The following is a 22,804-nucleotide window of genomic DNA, read 5'->3' on the forward strand; positions in this document are numbered from 1 at the left end:
CCACGATTGAGTGATTTGATATTTATGAATAATGGTGTGCTATTGGTATGGTTACCCCAAACAGTAAAGCAGTCCTTAGCTTAGTCCATATATATGCATGTCATTTTTTTAAATTCTGTGAATGAATCATTTAGTATTTATGAATAATGGTGTGCTATACATGTGGGTACTGTACAAAGTAAAACAGCATTTAACATAGTAAAATATGTTGTTTTTGAACAATATTGACAAAGGGTATTATATGAAGAACACTGAACTTGAAAGTAGTTGTAGGCACACTGAAACTAGTTGTATAGATTTTATTAATTTTCATTATGTTGAAGAAAAGTTTATGAAGTGCTGGCTACAAATGTAAAAGCAGTTGTATTTAAATCTGATGAACTTATTTATCTACTCATTTTATTTCAGCTCCTGATAAACCGGTGTTTAATGTGACAAGCTTTGCAGAGGCGAACAATACAGCTACATTAAACATCAGTTTAGAGGTAAGAACAGTTGGTTATATTAGTAATAAATTACATTTTTGTGTACAAATATGTGTCAAATATTACTTTTTATAGTGTTATTCAAATGTATTATAATGTAGTAAAACAATCATTGCAAGTTCTGGTTCTGTTAGAACTTTACAAAAAAATGTATTCCCATGTTGTACCAGCTTGATACAAATTATTTACTGTATAAATAGCAGGTTTCTTATATGTATTGAAAAAACAGAAAAGACATGTCAATAGATAAAATCATTGCCAAATTGTAGGAAAATAAAGCAATTTTAGCAAAGTGAGTGTATTATGCCGTTATGGCTGCTTGCTTGCTAAAACTCTGCTGTATTTCCGGTTTAACAAAGCTATCAAATACTTACATAGGCTACAATATTAAACGGCTTCCAATGAAGGGAAACTGAAAATACAGTTGATAAAAGGTGAATCAATTCTAAAAATTACTGCTGGCAGTTGCAGATTGTGGAGATCATCACGATTTTTAAATAAACATTCATTTTCCAAAATTTCTAATTATTTTGATATTGAAGTTAGGAAGTATGTATCATTTGACTACAAATTTTAAAAAAAAACAATACTGCTCTTAAAATTTGGCCAACATTAAACGATTAATCATTCATGGAATAAGATTATATATAAACTTTGTAGTGTTGATAATAGCTAGCGTGCTTTAAGGGCAAATGAGTTTCTCTGATATTCCACACAAAAATTTCAAACTTTTGAGGAGTATATGTATTATATGCTATAAAATTAAACTGTAAGTTTATCATTTGAAACCAATTTTTGCTGAGCATTTTTTTTTAATTAGCACTCAAACCTCTATTTAACTTCATTAAGAAGAGTGACAACTTTTTCTTTCAGCACACCAGATCTAACTGTCAGTCGATGAACTATACTATCACAATAGAGCTGAACAACACCATAATCAAGAGTGTAACAAAAACTGCTCTGGAAAGCTTCAAAATATTTAACCTCTCTGGCTTTACCAACTATACAGTTGCCGTTAATGTTGAAAACAATATCCAGCTCCAAGCAGAAAGTACAGAAGACATATTGACAGCAGAAACAAGTAAGTTTTAAAATGACGGAAGGCCTCTGTAATGTTTAGATGATAGAAAGTTTAACACTGATGTATTACACCAGTTGTTTTTAGGCTTTTTCATATATTTTGCAAGAAATGTTGCACAATTGATACCAAAGAAATTATTTGTTATAGTTAGGCATTTCTAACTTTTTGATGTTATCAAGGATTGTACTTGCTCTCACAATATGTACTATTCATATATAATTACTCATCTGTACATCTATTCTTTCTATCTCTCGCTCTCTCTCGCTGTTTAGCTCTGTCGCTCTTATGCTCGCTCTCTCGCTCTCTTTCTCTCTCGATCTCTCTCTCGCTCTCTTTCAATCTCTCTCTCTCTTTCAATCTGTCGATTTCTCGCTCGATCTCCTGCTCTCTCTCTCTCTCAATCTTTCGCTCTTTCTCTCAATCTCTCACTCTCTTTTTCTCGATCTCTCGCTCTTTCTTTCAATCTGTTGCTCTTTCTTTGAATGTCTCGCTTTTCTCTCAATCTCTCATTCATATTTTAATCTCCAACTCTTTCCCTCAATCTCTCGTTCTTTCTCTCAATCTCTCGCTCTTTCTCTCAATCTCGCTCTTTCTCTCAATCTCTCACTCTTTCTTTCAATCTCTCGCTCTTTCTCTCAATCTCGCTCTTTCCCTCAATCTCTCGCTCTTTCTCTCAATCTCTCGCTCTTTCTCTCAATCTCGCTCTTTCCCTCAATCTCTCGCTCTTTCTCTCAATCTCTCGCTCTTTCTCTCAATCTCTCACCCTTTCTTTCAATCTCTTGCATTCTCTGTCGCGCTCTTTCTCGCGCGCTCTCTCTTGCTCTTGGCCTTTCTTTTGCCTTTATTTTGCCTCTTTTATTTTTTCTTCCACTGTTCCTTTTTTTCAACTTTTAATTTTTTCATACTTAATCGTTATATCAATCACTTCTTTTCCCTTCTTCCCTGCACTTCTTTCTTGTCTCTTTTCTTTTCCATTCTAGTTTTTATTTCGCTCCTTTTTTCTTTTTTTTCTTTTTCATCTCTCTTCTTGTTTTCTTTTATACTTTCCTTACTTTTTTCTCTGCCACTCAAAACCTTACAACAGACATTGGTTTCAGTAGAAAGTTTAACAGTATTAATTTACCACAAAGTAAGTTTGAATAATCATTTGTGTCTGTTATCTAGTGGTTCCCGGTGAGCCAACTCTTCGAAGCATCAGAGCTGATTCACGGTGTGTCTATATCCATGCAGAAGAGCCAACTGAACCCAATGGAGCTGATATCAGTTTACTGGTATGAACATTAACCCTCATTGCATAAGGATCATGTGCAGCCTAAAAATTATCTCTATAAAGTAAAACTGCAACTAATATTACAAATTAGTGGAAAATGTGGCACTATTCTTACAGATACAGTATACAGTAAACTTTTTATAAAATCATTGACTGCACCCTTGAAGGTGTGTTGTAGTAATAACTGAGAAGCATTTTTGGATGATTAATGATTTTAAATAAACTGAATAAAACTGCCTATAGTGCTCTTCATTTGCTATGTTGTTGTGTCTTATCTAGTTTACCTGCATCTACAATGGCATACATCAGATCCAGCAATCAGATATCTTTGAGCTGTCAGGTACTGCAACCTTTTGTGAGGTCCCCCCTGATACAAGCTTTGATTGCACTGTTCAGGCTGTCAACACGGTTGGGCAAGGACCTCCAGTCAAGGCTTCAATCTATACTAAAGTGACAAGTATGTATAAATAGAGTCTTGGTTGGATAGGTATAATAAATTAGATAGCATAAATTTATGTTAAACTCTGTTGACCAGCATTTAAATTGCAGTTTTAGATGTTGATATGCGGCATTAAAGCATTCAAGCTTAAACAGCAAAATTATCGTTTTGAGCTATTTAACAATATAATAGCATTATTCAAGAAACATCGACATTCTAAGTCTACTTTTGTTATTTTTATCTGTCGTGTGAGTTTAACATTTTTTCTCTTAACCTTCTCTAACATTTCTTTACCACCCAAAACTAATTGAAAAAAAATAGTATGCACAGTTATGGGACAAAGTATCAATTTCTAACACTGACTTTTAGCTATCCAATTGGAAACACTGAAATGTTCATTGTAAAACTAAAGATATAAGATTTAAAAATAACTGTAAATCCTAGTACACTTGCCTGCTCATAGGTCTGCAAATAGCTTAAAGGTGTTTTGGGTAGACAGAATGCCACAACAATACCTATACACATTCTGTAATTGGCTTGCTAAAACGTGGTTCACACTGTATCACCTTGTTTTGGGTTGCCGTCTTTGTGATTACTCATCATCTTTGCCCATTGTCAACCGATGACATTGCTGAGTGTTTCATCGCTGAGTGTTTCATGTAAAAAAGAGGTGTTAGTACAGTAAATAAGAACCTTTAAAAGTGATATAAATGCAGTAAATAGGTAAGTTTTAAAAGGTATATCAAGTTTGATGTTTCTGTCACGGAGTGCTAATGACATTGTAAAAATAGTTAACGGTTTTAAAAGAGCATTAAGGCTGCCAAGAGTTGTCAGCAATTCTCAACAGGAGTTTTGATTAAACTCCTCAAGCTAGCTAGCCATTGTGTAAATTGATGTACACGTAGCTTTTCACTGGCATAAGTGATCAACAAAACAATATTTTTAAAAACCAACAAAACGGAACCAAATAAAACTACAGAAATCAAGAAATTTTGAGCGAGTTGAACAAAAAGTGCTTTAAATTTTGATATTTTAATAGTATTGTGGAGCAATACTATTAAAATATCAATACATCTAATAGTTGATATTGAATATTGAATATCAATATATTTAATAGTTTATATCTAATAGTATCACTCCGCAATACTATTATATATCAACTATTAAAACATTTTCTCACAGTTTTATAGTATTATCTCCACAATTATAGTATTGCGAAGCAATTCTATAGTAAGTAATAATGAGAGATTTTTAGTTCTAATAATTCGAATCCTTTCCGTGCTAGGTGTGTGTTGAATACTGACCGATTTTTTTAATTTTTACTATAACAAGAGCCGTGTTTGTTTGTCTGCCCAACACCACAAAAGGTTAAAAAAGATGCATAACTAGGGACTTGAACTCATGACATTCAGCTTTACCAGCTGACACTTTAATACATTTGCGAATTGTCTTCCTTCCAACATTTCCAAATGTTTATGCACATGCTTATTACACCTGATGATCTCTCAAGGAACATGAGATTGCTAGAGTAGTAGTATTCTATAGAAATTGTACCCATCTTTTTAACAGTCAATCAGTGGTTTAGCCATTGTGCAGTTTCTAAAGCAAAAAAACATGGGTAACGTTAAAGACACCATTGTTTTAAAATCAGATATTTTGTCTTTAAGAACATGACTTAAAACTACAAAGTCAGCCAAAATTTGACATTGGCTTTAAAAACTAACATTAGTACAGGTTTCATCAGTGTGTAGTTGGGAACAGGAAATACTGTCAATCATAGTTTGGCTTTCAGTAATTCTAATAGTGCCTTGTGACCCCTTATCATCCAGCAATGTTGTTTACTAAATTTTATGCAGCCACACCCATATTGCTCATTGGATGAATTAATATTATGTGGTATGAACAAACAGCTACTGAATGTGTAAAAAAATGCAAAACCAGTTATTTGTTTAAATCTGAAATTTTATTTAGTGTGTGCATTTACTGCACATTAACCATCGGCATAGAAGCATTTCCAACATGGCGTACCGGCTAAATATACAGGAAAATCAAAACTTGAAATAATTACATAATCGTAAATGTCTCTTTCATAGTTAACATCAAGTCGTTATCAAAAAATGTGAAAATAAAACACCAATTAGAAAATCAACCTTTCTTAGCTTCAACTTCTAACTTGGGAACAGAAATGAGCACCCAGTTCACTAGAGGTTTTCTTAGCTGATAAAAAAAAGACTGACTTTTCCACTACAACTGCTAAAGCTTTTAAACAGCTTCAGATATCTTGTAAAGCTTTATGCATTATTTAGACTGAGTTTCATATGTTTTAGCTTGTCTTAGAAACAAAACTAGATTTACAAAACAAAATATGTAAACAGTCATCAACTGTCAAATGTCTCACAGCTTGAACACGGAAGTAGGCAGCTCTAATCTAACAATATCAGACACTATTGGCTACTTATCACTGCTGTAACTGCTGCTTGTCACATAGCGGCACGAGTTCACTATTGAAGGCTGCACAATGTTGAAGCTTCTAGCAACATTTCTTCTACCTATTTCAGCTTTTGCATTTATTGGTAAGTCAATAGTTGCAATACTTGACAAAGTGCTTGGTTGAGTCCTACTTGTATACTTGACAAAGTGCTTGGTTGAGTCCTACTTGTTATCAGCAGCATTTTCTATGCTTCAAGGCTTGAGTAGGATGAGGAGAATATGGTTGTTTTTTCCTCATATTACCCTTGTCACCTATATTTGGTTATCTACATCTATTTACAATTAAATTGGTAGTTGGACATCATTTACTGTAGGTCAGACTAAAAACTTTACTCGTTCATAGTTGTCAGTGATGACTACCATAGTTACTCTAACTATGCTAGTGTGTAGTAACTTCTGTTATTCTAAAGATATGCACCGCTTTTTGTTGCACCTACTTTGAAAGTACTGCATATTGTAAGCTGCGCCTAATCGGAAGGTAGTCACTAGTAACTATGGATTCACTATACAAGTGGGTCACTAAGAGAGTCAAATTTGTTCTCAGTACTTTTGTACTTGGTTTTAAAACTTGTTCTAATAATCGATACTTCCCAGCTTGTTGAATTTTATGATAGTTCTGATTTTTTTTAAAATCAGGTCGAATGCATTCAATATACTCCTTTTAATGAGCCAATGTTTTTCTTTTTCTTAAAACAGAGACAGAACCACCAACGCACCTAGTTATCAAAAATTACATAAAGCAAACCATTTACCTCACTCAATGCTTTAACTACTAATATAACAGTGCACCTAATTAAGCAACCTTTATGATAATAAATAGCTTATTTGGTTACTTTTAGTAAACGAGCAAATCATTTCATCAATACAGTATGGTTCTCATTGATCCTGTAGCTCCTGTACAATCGCTTCTATTTGTTGATAACATATTAACTGCAAAAACAATCAGTATTTTTGCTAAGGGTTTTTCAAAAAGCAATCATCTTTTTTCTGTGGATTCAACAGAAAAAGAAAGTGGTCGTCAGTGATCTTTAGAGTCTAAACATGAAAAAAAAGTCTAACATTGTTAAACAAAGTTTTCCTGCTCTCAAATATTAGATTTAAGTGCTAAAATGTTGCATTTATCAAAGAGATATTATTTTAATTTAAGATTTGGTTGTTTAAACATTTCGTAGCAGCTACCACCTAAATTCAGTTTGCTGTTGCTTAATTTCTATTGGTAACTTACAGCTGATTGTTGCTTGTCACACAAGAGATCCGCAATACAGCAGCTTGTAGCTGTTAATTACTACTCGATGTTTGGTGTGGCTCACAGTCGTCACCAAATCAGTTGGAAAGTAGCTGGAAGTAGATCTGATATTAAACACTCTTATCATGTCATTATGACTCATTCAAAGGCTAGAATGGCCTAGCATGAGCTCCATGATTACTTTACAAGCTGCAACAAGTATATTGTGGCCTAATTATTATTTATACTCAAGAAGTGCGCCAGTAAACGCGATCAAGCTCATCTAGCCTAAGGCAATCATACAACAAATAACTGTGGCATGCCTGGTGGTTTTCTTGACTGCGAATTGAAACAACGATCTATGGTAAAGTCTTTAAAATACTTCATTATTATTCATCTGAAATATCCAACTGTAATTGATCTCTTCAAATGATCATCACTATCAACTGATTAGGTGTCATATTACAGATCTCATTGCGCAATGAATATGAGCATCTAGCCAGGTAACATCAGCTAAAGAAACATACATATATCATGCATTTTATGCATGATACATTATGATTTTATCATATATTTTATTCTTTATGTACCTTTATACTGACTGGTGAAGAGTGTGCTAAACCTAGTTTTGCATTGAAAATGTTGGTGAAAATTTTTTTTAAAAACAAGTAACGGTTTTAACTGAACTCAAGCCATCCCAGAATTTATGCAAGAGTTTATCATTATACCATGATATATAGATAAGAGCTTCTATGGCAGATCAGATCACAGATATGTACCACTGATTAGTTCCTTACTATGTAATACTACACCCAGTCACATTTGTGTAACAATTTTTTACAAATAGGGAGTCAAGGGCAGAAACAACATTTTAGTTATTAAAAAAAATCAACCTTAAATATGGCGTGTGTTATAAATAAACATACAAAACTACTTCTAAAATAAAGACACTAATTCAAGCATTTGAATAACTATATCAATCATGGTAGTTTATGCATTTATGCACGCTGTAAAGTAATAACTTACATGATAGCTGATTTATAACAGCTTGAAAAGTTTTTGATGTTTGCAGTTTTTGATGGCTTTTTATGGACATACAGAGAGTTAAATAAAGTATGAAAGGAAAACTTGGAACTCTGACATCGGTCTGAACTTCTAATACTTTTCACATTTCACCAGTGATTCATTACTTGTTATATTTGCTCTTTCTTAGTTTAAACTATCTACATAGGAAAAGTGATTTACTACCCAAGTTATTGAAATGTACATATAGAAGCAGCTCATTCTAGGAGCTCAGCATTCATTACTGTTTAAGTAATTACTCTACAATTGATGTAACAATGATGGAATCTCAAGCAGCTGACAGAAAATGATACAGCAGCATAATCTATAGCATAATCAAATGGTTGATCTTCATCATCATATATTTGTGCTGCCATCTGTATGTATCTGTCCAGCTATAGCCATTTAAATCTTGAAATTAAAAGCTTGCTGTGTGCTGGATTTGTACTCACAATGATTACAACCACACGGTGCATATCCATGAATTTAACCACTGAGCTATAGAGACCTTAACGATTTAACATGCTCTTACCATATATCATATTCCCTTTTTCGATTGCACAAGTTACATGTAAATAACATATTAATTGAAACTCTATTAACTCTATGAAACGCGATACTTTTTTGTGTTTTTGTGAACTTCTATTTCTGGTTTTTCGTAATGTTCAATTGCTAAATCGTATTATCTCAAGTAGGAATAGCCTTTACATTCTCCCTCTGTTTGGTCAGACAGAGTACTAGGCAAATACAGTCTGATATCTCATTTTTTCATTTGTACCAGTATCAAGAGGTAACAGTATCGTCGTACTCAAAGCTTTGATGGATAGCTTCTGCTGGAACAGCAACCTTTTTTATATATACCCACATGCACACGCACACGCACGCACACACACCCACACGCACACACGCACACACCCACACACACAGTTCTATGCACGATATGTGATGATTAACCAATGTATTCAGGATCTTTATTTTGTTTGGTTCAGTTTGTATTAATTGTATCATTACCAAATCATATTTTATTGTAATAGTGGCAAAACAGACTTTATTTAGCTATTACTTGCTAATTATTTCACATTTACATTTAAACACCTTAATAGTGGTTTCATTTTGTTTCCAAATTTAGTGGACCTGCACAAAACATTTTCATCATAATATAAAGTTTGCAAGTTAGATGTTTGACAAAATTAGAAAACCTATATAGTTGTTTTAAATTTTCTCTTAATTTATTCAAACTGCGCTAAGAACTTTTTTCATGATATAAAGTTTGAAAGTTAGAATGGTAACTGTTGTTATATATTCAATAAAAATAATTTTGTTGCGCAAAGACTTTTACTACTCGGGCATCTCAAGGCACTCACGTAGTATTCTCTATAATTATCAATATCACTCAGTTTATTTTGTCAGAAAGCACTGGGTATTCTATGTTTTTAATTACATTAAATTAGTTAACTCCTCTCCTTACCATATTTAATATCGACTAGTTTTTATTCAAGGATAATATGATAATGCAAGGTGACTACAAACTTTCCATCAGCAAGTTTGAGTTAAAGGAAGAGTGCTTAATTAGAGCTTTAGTTTCTTGTTAGTAACTTAGCCTTCTTAGTCAAATTTGAAAGCTTTTCTTTTATTTGTAGGATTGGCCTGCAGTTGGTAGATGTTATAAAAATTGAGATGGCTAAGTTAGAAACTTTTTTAAAACTAAATAATACTCTTATTACATTATATTATATTTGAATCAATATTTTGTAGGCTGGGGTTGTTTATATTATTTATTGATCCAATCTGATTATAATTTAGCATATTATTAAAGCAATTGAGCAGACGCTACATAAAGATGCCTTCTGTACACAGAAACACGTTTTTTTACGAAGCCCACTACCAAAATGATATAGCAAGACGATTCAGGTCAAATCTGACACTGATTTCTCTCAGAAAAAACTATCTTAATACATGTACATTTGCAGTGAAATTTGACATTTAGTTCACAATCCACTTTTTGTTAAATTTTTTCCTCTCTCAGGCTGTAATTAAGCATGAAAATATTATTTTTTTATTAAGTTATTGTTAAGTAAATGCAATAATATTGTCGTACGAATGCACAACTATTCAAGTGCTGGTACGTGGGTGCAACTAAAAATAATATTCAAGTACTGTTCAGTGCTTCTTTAATTACTTGTATGGTAGGACAACCCTTAATGTAGGTTAAACCTTAAAGTACGAAGACTATTGCAAGGATAATTCTTCTCCTGCATAATAAAGACCGGCAATCAAAGTTTGTAAGTTTCAACAAATATGTTTAATAAAAATTCAACAGCTGCTTTCAAATTAAAAGCTTTCATTAGACTCCAGTTTTTACACTCCAGTTTTATTGAAACTTGTCTATTTGTCTAACTTTATTGCAATGGAAATAATATATTTTAATGCAAAGAATCAATAATTTGAAATAATTGCTGGTTTCAGCACACATGTTGTTCTGAGTATTTTAGTTAGTATCAACTAAAAACATTTGTCAACTTTGCAGTGTTTACTAATGAGACGAGCAAAATAATTCATTAAATTTTACTTTCTCAAAAATGGTATAGGCTTTCTTTTAAATTTAGTATATTTATCTTACCATAAAATGACCAGTTTATAGAAACAATGCAAATTTAAGTGAAACCTGAGATTTAAAGTGTTTTATTTTGGTGATGTGTTTATTCCTTAGTACTTAGTAGCTTTTGGTTGAATATGGCATAAGAACTTATACCGTAATTTGTGAAAGTTGTGATATTATTTCAACAGGTCCTGTTAATCTCGCCTACAATAAAACAGCGAAGTTGAGCCAAAACTACTCAAAACCTTTTCCAGCAGATCTAGCTGTCAATGGAATTCTAACTGACTTCACCCACACATCCAATGATGCCACATATAACTGGTGGATGGTAGATTTAGCTGCAAAGTACAGCCTTGCTAAAATTGTAATATACTCTAGGAGGGGATATGGTGAGTAGCCTAATCAATTCTATTTTTCAATACTGGTTGCCTTAATAGAGTGTTTTACAATTGATTTGCAACTCTACTGTACATAAGCAATCATACAGAAAAATACTGGAAGTTTGTGAAAATTCGTAGATTTTAATCTGTTTTGTAACTAAGTGATAAAATGTTTTAGATATGATTTCTAGTTATACTATAAACTATATATGACTTGACATATAACTTTATTTTTAACTGTGTTGTTTATTATAGTGGATAGGATGACCGGTATATCAATTCTAACCTCAAACAGCACTGAGGAAGTTGACAGTCCGTCTTTAGATTCTAGTAACTGGACACGAATCAGTTACAAAGCATCGTATTCACTTATTGAAACTCTGGATTTATCTCCTTCTAGAGATGCTCGTCACTTAGCCGTCTACAACGTACATGCTAAAGGTTTAGCTCTAGCGGAGGTTGAGGTCTTTGGTAAGTAGTAAACTCAAAAACTTTGACTGTTAATAATAATCAAATTCACTTCCTTGAATAAGTATAGGGTGCTTTGGTAGAGCATAGAGCTGAGCATGATTGTAGAAAAATAACATTGCAGTGCGAATACACCTGTCACATCAGCTGACTTTCATAGTACGATTTAAAGATAGTAGTTTTTTTGATAAAATAGTCTTAGGTATATTACTGCTAGCTCTTCTAGACATGTGCACATTAATTTAATGTGGTCAAAAGTTCCAAAAGTGCCTACATTGGCTGGATGCTTATCACAAACTGTGCGCCTCAGCTTTGAACTTGCATGCATTTGTCAATAATATCAAAACTTTGCTTGCAATATTCTCAGTTTTGTTGTGCAAAACAAACTAATTTTATATCACTTGGGCAAAGATGGAAGCTTTTTTATTTCACAAATGTAGATTAAATCTCCATTCAATTGTAGCTTATCTTGGAAGCTTGCATGAACTTCTTAGTGCACCTTATTTGCAGTAAACAATTAAATGTAAAACTATCTGTATATGAATTAACTATACATTGTAAAAGATATTTCAGCTACTGATGGTTCATTATATCTTACTTGACAGTGCATTTTTGCATGCATATACAAAGATTAAATTCTGATACCATGGGGGTAGTAGTTTTTTATAGCAGGATCAATGGCCAGTTACTCCTCTTTTTAACTTCAATAAATTATTGATAGATGATTCCTATTAACGCCCAAATCTTTCAGAATTATACATAAAATGTCATCAAAATTAAATGAAATTGGACAGATTTTCAGCTATTTTGTTTTGCAAAGCCTCTTGCTGTTTTATTACAAGTTATTTTTAATTAGTTAACTAAAAACAGTGGTATCCTGAACTAAGTTTTTTGTATTATCCAAAAATAAAAAATAATTAATTACTTTATTGCTAGGTTTATTATAATGTATTTACACAAGTACCATCTTTAGAGTTTGGTAGCCATTGCAACTGAATACAAAATAGGTTTATAAGAATTATTTAGCATTTTTATACATATTCTAGTTTTCAATTAATTTGATGCATTACCGATTGCTATAAAAACAAGCTACATGTAAATTAATACTAGACCTGACAGAAACTTTACTCTAACATTTGTACAACTTTCTATTCCGTATGTTCGATCTACTTGATCTACTGTTGGTCTCTTTTCAACTATAGATGTCACAATTGCTCTTTCGCTTAGTCTGGGCGTTCAAATGCCGATCAAATCTATTTGATTTTAATTTTGAAACGTTTTTGCAGTCAGATCACATCAAACATCAAAGAGGACATCAAATGATTTAATGACAAAAGTACCAATAGTTTGTGATATAATATACTAAAGTAGAATGCAAGTTCATATATATTTAGTGGCAAAAAGCGTTTTCAATGACATTGGCAGTTAGTCTCACTGTGAGTGTACTAGGAACATGATTGGGAGGTTGATATCTGTTATATTGCTAGTGCTGGTTTTATCTTTAGTAGTAGGCGAGTCAAGGTTGCTTATGATTCAGTGTGTCTTCTTCTGAAAATGTAAGCTTACAGACAGCAATGCTTAGCCAGTAGCAAGAGGTATAACTCAGTAAAATTGATGATATCTCAGTCACAAGGTTATTCACTAAAACCGGCTTTAACTTGCTTCTGAGAGTGTAGATTATTGCTTTAACATTAACAATAAAAATATAAATATTACGTAGTTCTACTGTTTAGGTTTCAATTCCAAAAAATTAGACATAAGCTCTAGTGAGAGCTTATATAAAACAATGATATTAATACTTTTAGAGTTGTTCTTTGTTTTTCATTTTTTATACAAATTTTTTGATGTAGTTTCAACATAGCACAAACATTACAGCACTGTTTTTTAGTTCCTGATCGACTGCTATTGACAATGTATTGTAAAGGAAGTTGACCGACTCTACATACTTCTCTACACCATTCTAAGAGTAACTCGCAGTAATAACTTAGCAAAATATATTTGCATGCAAGTATTAACATAACAGAAGTATTTACACAAAAAAGATGCACAGTGCTTCTGTCTTCTTTCTTGAGTTTTTTATACATATAGTTTTCTGGCTTGTTAGGCTTTGCTCTCCAGTCGGGTGGCCAGTCGATCTTATACCGATCCATGTCCGGTGCTGGCTAGTCTTCAAACTGTGTCACTCATTTAAGTTGGCCTGGCTGTAAGCCACCTGGCTTCAACTTCTGGAACAGTGTTTTAAATACTTGTTATTTTCAAGTTTGAAATATTTTTCTTTGTTTGCAGTTATCATATAGATATAAACTTTTTTTAAATTTTTTAAAAATCAAGTTATTTTAATGGTGTTCTAAGATTTTTAAGTGTCAACTTTGGTTAGCTTACATGTCAATTTGTAACACATTAATTAGTACATATAAAGTAAAAAGTTAACATAAGGAAGTTCTACATAAGAAAGCTGATAAGAGCTAAAGTAAATCTTTAGGCATCTTGTAAAGATCAGTCTCTATGAAGAGCTTAGATCCATGGCTATTTGTGTATTGATTATTTTTAGCTTTAGCTCATATATGATACTATAAGCTAGTTATTTACTCAAAATTGTGAAAATTTAGGTGTTTTTCAATTTAGTTGTTTAGTGCTAAATTTAAGATGCAGTTCATTTCTTATAGATTTTTCTGTTCGTCTTTTCATATTGTTTATCTTTGTAAAAAGCTCCAACACATACTTATATCTAGATAAAGTAAACACACATGCATGTCAATACTCAGCCGATTAAGTATTGCTTCAACAACTGGGGTGTATCAAAATTGATGAGCCATTGACAGAGTTCAAGGACCTTCTATGTAGCATTTGAGCAACATAGATAACATGCTTGCAGATCTAGCCCAATAGCAAAGTAGTTGTTAGCAAATAGGAGGAAGTAAAACAAGTGTCCTTAATTACTGTCAAAGCGGGGCGTTCAACAACACTGGCAGTTAGTCTCACAGTAGGTCTACTCGCAACATGTTTGAGAGGTTGATCTCTAGTCTCTTGTTAGTGCCGGTCTTCTCTTTAGGAGTAGGTGAGTCAAGGTTTTTATGATTCAGTCTTTACTCTCCTAAGTATGTAAGTTTATAGTCAGCCATGTTGATCAAGCCATAAGAGGTGAAACTCTGCAAAAGTAATAATATTTCAGTCACAAGGTTGGTTAAACCATACTGACTAGTTGTCATCTCATGCCTCTTATAGTCACAATTAGTGAATTACCGATGATGGCTGCTTTTTGACTTGAACACTATCAGACACTCTTATATCAAGTATATGTGACAGACTACTAGGATAAATTAGATTAAATCAGGTTTTTGCTGTCTCAACATGGAGTTGGTTTACACAAAGTGGTAAGTTTACTGTGTTTACCTCATGTCTGTAATGCATATTTGTAAATACAGTAGATATTTGTTATATTTTTGCAGCAGCCATCAACCTTGCCTCAAACAAACCAACTAGACAAAGCACGGAATATAATGTTAATGGCATGAATTTCTCTGCTAGTAATGCAGTAAACGGCCGGCTTGATGATTTCTCTCATACTGGAGAAAACAAGACTTTCAACTGGTGGAAAGTTGATTTAGGGAGAAAGTACAGCTTGGGAAGCATAATTTTGCATGATAGAACTGGAACAGGTAAGAAGTTAGTATATTGGGACTAGTGTCACCTGCAGGACCTTGTCATATTTTTAGTGGCTGTTCAGTGTGTCCTAAATAAAGCTTTTCTAAGGCTCTTTGGTCTAAACTATTACAATAAAGTTTAAAATTGTAAGAAAAACTTACATTCAAGTTTTTTTGTGTTATGTATTTAAAACTAACAATTTTTTGAAGTTTCTAATTTCTAGCGACAAACATCTGGTGTTCATCAATTGTGTTCATGTCAAATTACTGTACAGAGAACAGCTGCTAAAAATTGCAGTGATTACTACACCATTCGTTTGGGATATATTCTGTTTTTGTTGCTCGTATTAAGATTCATAACCTTGACAATCACTTGCCAATGAAATAAGAATAACTTTTTGCATTCTATCATTCAGCTAGACAATACAGTAGACAATTGATTTACTTCACCTGCTTAAAACTACTTTTGCAAGTTTTTACAAGTGGTTTTAGGTAAAATAATGCTAGAAGTAAACTAGAAGGCTGTCAGCCAAGCTTGTAAAAAACTAAAACTGTCACAATTAACTCGAAAGCATTTTTACAGAAGTGAAATTATTGTAATTAGCTAGTTTATGGCAGAATAATTTACAGCATCATGTATGTCATGTGGTAATTTAAGAAGCTGCATGCCGAGACAAGCTGATATTTAAAGTCCAGTTAAAAACCAGATATGCACAAAACTTTGGATATTTAGGATAACTATGTGAGGCATGAAACCATAGATATATATACCTAGATTGGCCAATAATAGCTAGTCCCATTGGTGGCCTTGTCAGACTTAAATGCCATGACGCAACGTACTCATATTGTACCTTACGCTTGACTGACCGCAAGATTCATCATTAGTTTACAATGGCTGAAGCTGAGAAGAGTGTGTCAGCTGCTACTAAGGTGAGTTTTTTACTACTTTTAATGTCAAAGATAGGCTTGGAACTCCTAAATATCAGCTGTAAGGCTTTATAGTAAAAACTAGAACAGTTTTCATACCAATAGTGGACATATTTTCCCTATATTTGACACTTTGAAAAAATCATTGAAGACAATCAAATCAGCAGACATCATTGTTTGTCAAGTTACTATCAACTTCAATTTGTTTGATTCATTGACTGATTGACTCTCTCTTGGAAGGTTTCCTTAACTTTGCCCAAGGAGCTGCTTGTGTAATACTGCTACTTTGTGATGCTTGAGTCATTAATTTGGATACCATCTTGCTAAAAATCACTAAGTCAGAATGGAATTCATATTCATTGCTATTTTGGCAACGGTCTCACCATTATTCATCAAGCTCACAGTCATCTGAGAGGACTAGTAAGAATTGCTGCGTTGCTTTTGGATTTTCCAATTATCCAAGAAAATGTCCAGAGAAAAGCTTCCACAGGTAGGACAATATAACAAACATTCACCCTGCTAATCGTTGGGAGAATTCATGAACATACTACAAGAGCATGGCTTGGAGCATGGTTATCTTAGGCTATAATCAGGCTTAAAAGTTTCCATTATTTGACAAGGTTAATGCTACACTTCTCAAAGGCAAAAGTCAATAATCCAATGAGCAAAAAACACCACTAATTGTATGTATCTTTTATTACTTGTTAAGTTTTCCTACTGCTGCTGATCGCAAGGATGCCTGGATTAAAGCAGTGAGACGAGAACAGTTGACCCCAAGTAAATCTTCTGTACTTTGTTCAGACCACTTCACTAGTGACAGCTACCAAGTATCACCTGGTATTAGGAAAAAAGCTAGATTGAAGGCCAATACCATACCAACATTAGAGTTTGTCTTTTAAGACATTGATAAAATTCAAATTTATCAAAGACAACTGTTGCAATGAAGGATAACTTATATCTCCCTCTCTCGCAAATGCTAGCATTAGCTGCTATTGTATGTATTTAATTTTACATTTTAAATAATCACATTTCCTTGTATTATTTTTTGATTGTTGCTTTTTGAAAGCATGTGGTAAATTATGACAATAACCAACATCTTCTTTCTGTTACAATATCTTGTTTTGAGTGTTTTATTTGCATTTTTAGAGTATGGAAACCAAGCAATATATATTTAATTGTTCGATATATAAATAAATTGCACCAACATGCGAGTATATTAACATACGAGCTCAGTCTCGGAACGCATTAAGCTCGTAAGTTGAAGTATGACTGTATAGGTTTTTAGCTTTTAAGAGCTTGTAATCACCTTCTCATATATTTCACACCTGCAACACAACAGAGTAAGGCATGGTGAATCTTATGATACCAAATAACTGCAATGTGAATTTTGTTGCAAGTCAACCTTTAACTTGCTTATGCATATTGTACAAATAACTTGGTATTGTCCTTTCGTGACTGACTTCTTAGTGGTGGCAATTAGTGCTAGCCTGGCAAAGTTTTTCGCCAATCCAGCACTACTAAGCAACACTCTTGTCGCTTTCTCGCTGTGGTTGCAAACCTCAATCACCACAGGCGAAGACAAAGTCAAGCCACCCTGATTCTTAACTGTAATTAGGGAATTCGTTGCTTGGTTTACATCAACGTTAGTAACATCCACGATGCTAGTGATACAATCATTACACTTCAGCTTTGGTGACCTAGCCAGCTGTAAAATAATCATTCTGTCTCATTTTTGACTTCAGACATACTGGCATACTCATCATATTTAGTCATGTTTAGTTCAGCATATTAGTCTATTTACCTAGCCAAGATCTGGCTCTTTGAGTGGGTGGGCTATTTCCCCTCCCCTCTCCATTCCCCTTCTCTCTTTTCCCCTTCTAACTTAATCTTTGGAGAAGGGGAAAAGAAAGAATGGGGATAAGAGAGGGTTGCAAATAAAGCCATGATGGCTCATGATTTGTGTGCAACAATTCATAGCTTTTATAGTTTTAATCTATGGTGGTTATCAGATATTATCACAGAATTGCTTTAGTTTACTGGATTATGTATACAAGAAGGTTTTTATGTGACAATAAATGTAATTTTGTTACCTTCTTCCCATTAGATTCATTGTAAACAGCAGTGCAGTCAAGCGTGAGGTACAATACAGTGACGTTGCGTCGTGCTATTTAGGTCTGACAGGCTTTTTCCCTATTGGCCAATCTAGGTATATATATCTATGCATGAAACACATACATATTTCATAAAACAGGTAATTGTAAAATAAGTAAAAGTAGTTTCCACAAAAAAAACTGCCAAACTTATGAGATGATATTAATAAACATAAGTTTCTTTGAGCTAAATTTTTGATACGCTAAAACACAAGTGTAAGCTCAATAAATCTTAGATTCAGTAACTTACTTTAACTGAACCTTTAAACTTACTCACTAGCTTAAATAGTTTTTAATATTTTATGCTTTTATGTTTGTCAGTTTATACTAAATGCATCGGTTTCATTCAATGAAAGTATTTTAACAATTTAATATTAAAAATCACTTCAATCATCAAGTCAAAGATTTGCTCAAGTTTTACAAATGTCATAAAATTCATAGCATTCGATTAATTCATAAATTAGGTTTTAGCTATAAAAAACTTTTGCTGTGCAATATACATTTTTGAGATTTTTGAAAAAAATTATTTTATCTCAATAGGTAAAGGTTGTCTAAACAAATATCTAAATTCCTATAATAATCCTCTTTAGTTTACACAAGAGCAGACAATCTAGAAGATATAAAAGCTTATTATCATAAGATTTGACAATAAACAATAATGACATAAACAATTATATTTTTTATAACTCAAAACTATGAAAATAGTTGATCTCGCCAGTGCTACTTGTGTATAACTTTAAAAGCCACTTCAGTAGCAGTAAAATAGATTGCTATTAATTTGTCACATCATGTCACAATAGAGCAGCATACTATGAAACCCTTAAAATCTCAAATGTAGCTTGCCTAAAACATAACTATATTTGTTATGATTATGACAATAGATAGCCTGTTGTGGTTGGTTGCCTAACAAGTGTTATAATCTACATTTCTTGGGTAAAATTAAATTTTAAATCCTTACTCTTTAGGTGAGGTGAAGGGCAATGACTTCATGTATAGTACACCAATATAGTCATTTTTATGCTATTCAAATGATTTATAATTGTATTATTGTTAGTGCCCAAAGCTAGTAGATGTCTATAGTCGAAGCTAGAAAATGTCTATAGTAAAGCTAGTAGATGTCTATGGTTTTCACTTGAACTGTTATTATTGTAGTCCATCAATGTGTAATCTAAGTTTGCATCTAGCAAATAAAAGTAACATGTCAAGTTCTAGAAAATTTAATTAATTTAAAGAACTAATTAAACAGTACCAATAAAATATTTTTACTGTGAAGTAAGCCATTCAGCAAACATTTTGGAATGGTTACTCTGGGCTAATAACCGCGAGATGTTTTCAATAAACTTCAAGGCTTCATTTTTGCCTATTTATTTCTTTCTAGCTGATGTAGAAGGCAGACTCAAATGGGTACATGTATTGATATCCAACTCTGCTGGTGAACCTTCCTCTCCCTCCCTTTCATCTCCTGACTGGATACAGCTCAGCTATAGAGAAAATCCTTATCCATCAGTTGGTAGTGTAGAGTTTACTCCTCCTGCAGAGGCTCAACATGTGGCAGTCTATAATAATCACTCTAAAGGGTTGTGTTTGGTGGAAGTAAAGATCTATGGTAAGCAATTATTTGGATACGTTGATTATATGCCGACTAAAGGAGTCTTGTTTTAGAAATTACTTTTGTGTGTCAAAATTTCCCAGGCTTTTCAGATATTTATCACAAAGAAAGACTGTGATCTAGTCAAGGTGCATCAAAGCTGTAAAAACGTTAAAATGATATTATGCTTAAAAATATGACAACTTCAAAAAACTGTAAATACCATAGAGTAAGCAGCTTAGTTCACCATTATACGTGTGTTATTACTTTGCTCTAAAATTTATTGTTTTAGGTTACTATTTTAGCTATAAATAGCCTGATTTACAAGATGGAGAGTAAGTTTGTCTATTAAGCGCTTCAAAATAAAGCTGACAAGGTTTGTGAGTAGCTTGTATATAAATACCTAAAGGAAAACATTTAACTTTAGAACTTCATTGTAGTGTTTGAAGTATGGTTGATATAAAAGTTTTTTGCTACAGATGACAAAAAACTCAGTAATAATCTATGTTGTAGAAAAAAATCTTTTGATCATATAAACCCTATTTATTTTGTATTTTGGAAAATACGTTTTAACACATTTAATACCGTACTTTATGACTGGCTTGCTGTGCAACAGAAATTTTAATACTTTTATATTCAAAACCTCACAAGTACCTTTAGTGCAACGAGTCGGAAAAGAAATTTCTACCAGTGCGATTATCACTGGACTGTGATGGATTAGCGATATGGTTCTGTATTTACATCAACTTAATAATGATTGCTAGCAGGCAGGTTTCATCACTTAACATGGTAGACTACTAGTATGGTAAATTATATTTTAGAGTACAACTATGCAGCTGACAAGCCAGCTTCTCAATCATCAAGTTACAATAATGACAATTCCGGTAAAGCAAATGATGGAGATCTGTCCACATCATCCAACACAGACTTTATAAATCACAAAACAAACCAATGGTGGAAAGTAGACTTACAAAGAAGAATAGTATTAAGAGAGATAAGAGTCTATGTTAGAAATGGGCTATGTGATGGGGGAAGTACCAACTGCTGTAAGTATAAGGAAATGCTATCTTTATTAGTCTTCTATTTAAAACTTGAGGTGGAAAATTTCTGTATTTCAGACTTTTGTTCTTCTTAAAATCCTTTAGTGGATGCATCAACGAAACCTTTCTATTTTGCTTATCAGAATTTATGCATCTCAAGAACCAAGTTTGTTAGCTGACCAGTTTATTAGCTTTGTGCTTTAGAATGTTTTCAAGGCAATATGAGTTTTGAACACTAGTAGTTTTTATATCCATATTTAGAAACTTGCTATGTTGTAACTAAAGAAAATGTCTTTACTATGGATATGATATAGTGGTAGGAAATACACCCAGCGGTTCACGATCAATAAAAGGTCATTTAATGTAAAATTGATGTGGTAGTATACCAACCCTTTAAACACAAAGGGATAATGCACAAAAGCCTAGTAGCTCAACAGACTTGAGCAAAGTAGTCATGTTATAGCTAGCTTTTAGCTGACTATAATTAGCTCGTGTGACGTATTAATAGTGGTTGCTATTGGTTCAAACGATAAACCCTTACTCTCAAGGAATGGTAAATCATATAGGGGTATCATTAAATACCCCTATCATCGATGAGGGTTAAATCATCAACTGACATTAACTCATTTTGTTATAGCAGTCTAATCAAACACTGAATTAAAAGTACTTGCAAATGACAACTTAAAGTTTACTTTAAAAAGGCGTTCCATCTTATGCAATACTTGAAACAATTGTTTAATTATTTTTAACTAACATCATAAAATTTTAGTTTAGTTTTAGAGCATTTTTAGTAGCGTACATGTACATGTATTTATTTTAGTTTGATAAAACTTGTGGCAAACCAAATAAGCTAGTCACAAGATATTCTACCTCTCATCATTTACAACTTGCCTTAATACTTTTATAAACTAAATTGGTCATTCGCTAATTGAAACAACGCTTTACATAATTCACTTAGTATAATAGCGAGTGTACAAACAAGTCAATTTATGCGCTGTATATTTACGTGGAAAACATTATCTAAAAATCTTGAAATAATTTTATACTCAACATCAAAAACCAGCCTAGTTTCTACACATTAAAAAAGCAACAAAAGTCATAACAAGTAGCATTGATTCTGTTTGAAGACTTGTTTGACAAAGGTCTACCCAGTTCTTGCTATGTGTTAAAATATTTTAGCTACTCGTCTGCAAGAAGTATATTTACTTACGAACCCAAATGCTGTAACAACATCCCCAAGCACAACTGGTGAAAATGGATGGAGCACATGCTGCTTCAGGAACACATCAATAAAAGAAGAGTTTACTGAGCAGTGTGACCTTGGTCTACAGAACCCTGTCACCAGACTATTCAGCATCAGAAATAACAAGGGAATTAGTGTGGAGCTGAGAGAAGTGGAAATATTTGGGTTTGGTAAGTAGGGATCTTTTTTCTATTGTCCTTTCTAGCCAGAATCCTCCCACAAATATTTCACCTTCTGTAGTCCCCTGTATGTCATGCTTATAGTATCATCTCATAAGCTTGTAGTGCCTTGTATGTCATGCTTATAGTATCATCTCATAAGCTTTGTGTCATGATTCTTGTTTATTATTTAGAGTTTCCACAGCTTACGGCTGCCATAAATTTGAGAACAGAGGCTATAACTAGCAACTCTATTAGCATATCATTTCTGCAGTGGAAACAAGAAATGATTGGTGGACTCCCTCCTACTCAGTATGTATGCATATCCTTTTGTATTTCAGCCAGATGTGGCATTCTCCTATTGCTAGGGAAATAACTGTAACAGACACATTAATCCCATAACCATAGAAAAATAAGTGTAACAGGGTCCAGCACTCTCATGCGCTTCAAGCTAGAAAACCACTTCCCAATTTTGTTCAAGAAACATATTTTTATTAAGGCGGTTTTTTGGGATAAAACAATTTCTAAAGGATTATATCAGTGATTAAAATTTCA

The 22,804-nt window shown here is 33.1% G+C and overlaps 1 protein-coding gene and 1 long non-coding RNA gene across 4 annotated transcripts in view; one reads left to right on the plus strand and one right to left on the minus strand.

Annotated features, from left to right (window-relative positions):
- LOC137401193 (receptor-type tyrosine-protein phosphatase mu-like) overlaps window positions 1-22,804 on the plus strand; it is a 92,041-nt gene that overhangs the window by 7,054 nt on the left and 62,183 nt on the right. For 2 of the 3 annotated variants that reach the window (XM_068087584.1, XM_068087585.1), the window contains exons 8-18: window positions 409-485; window positions 1,359-1,566; window positions 2,731-2,837; window positions 3,116-3,293; window positions 10,840-11,040; window positions 11,287-11,502; window positions 14,949-15,158; window positions 19,599-19,826; window positions 20,630-20,854; window positions 22,028-22,261; window positions 22,444-22,561. In XM_068087584.1, the coding sequence (XP_067943685.1) occupies window positions 409-485; window positions 1,359-1,566; window positions 2,731-2,837; window positions 3,116-3,293; window positions 10,840-11,040; window positions 11,287-11,502; window positions 14,949-15,158; window positions 19,599-19,826; window positions 20,630-20,854; window positions 22,028-22,261; window positions 22,444-22,561 (2,002 nt within the window). Of the gene's footprint in view, window positions 1-408; window positions 486-1,358; window positions 1,567-2,730; window positions 2,838-3,115; window positions 3,294-5,779; window positions 5,849-10,839; window positions 11,041-11,286; window positions 11,503-14,948; window positions 15,159-19,598; window positions 19,827-20,629; window positions 20,855-22,027; window positions 22,262-22,443; window positions 22,562-22,804 lie in introns of those variants that run through there. The other variant, XM_068087582.1, reaches the window with a different exon arrangement.
- On the minus strand, window positions 2,798-7,083 carry LOC137399657 (uncharacterized). Its single transcript, XR_010979170.1, has 3 exons — window positions 6,991-7,083; window positions 3,121-3,281; window positions 2,798-2,878 (listed from the first exon to the last, which is right to left on the minus strand). It is a non-coding gene; the product is annotated as an uncharacterized lncRNA (long non-coding RNA).

The sequence above is a fragment of the Watersipora subatra genome, chromosome 7 (genome assembly GCF_963576615.1).
Source record: "Watersipora subatra chromosome 7, tzWatSuba1.1, whole genome shotgun sequence".
NCBI lineage: Eukaryota > Metazoa > Bryozoa > Gymnolaemata > Cheilostomatida > Watersiporidae > Watersipora > Watersipora subatra.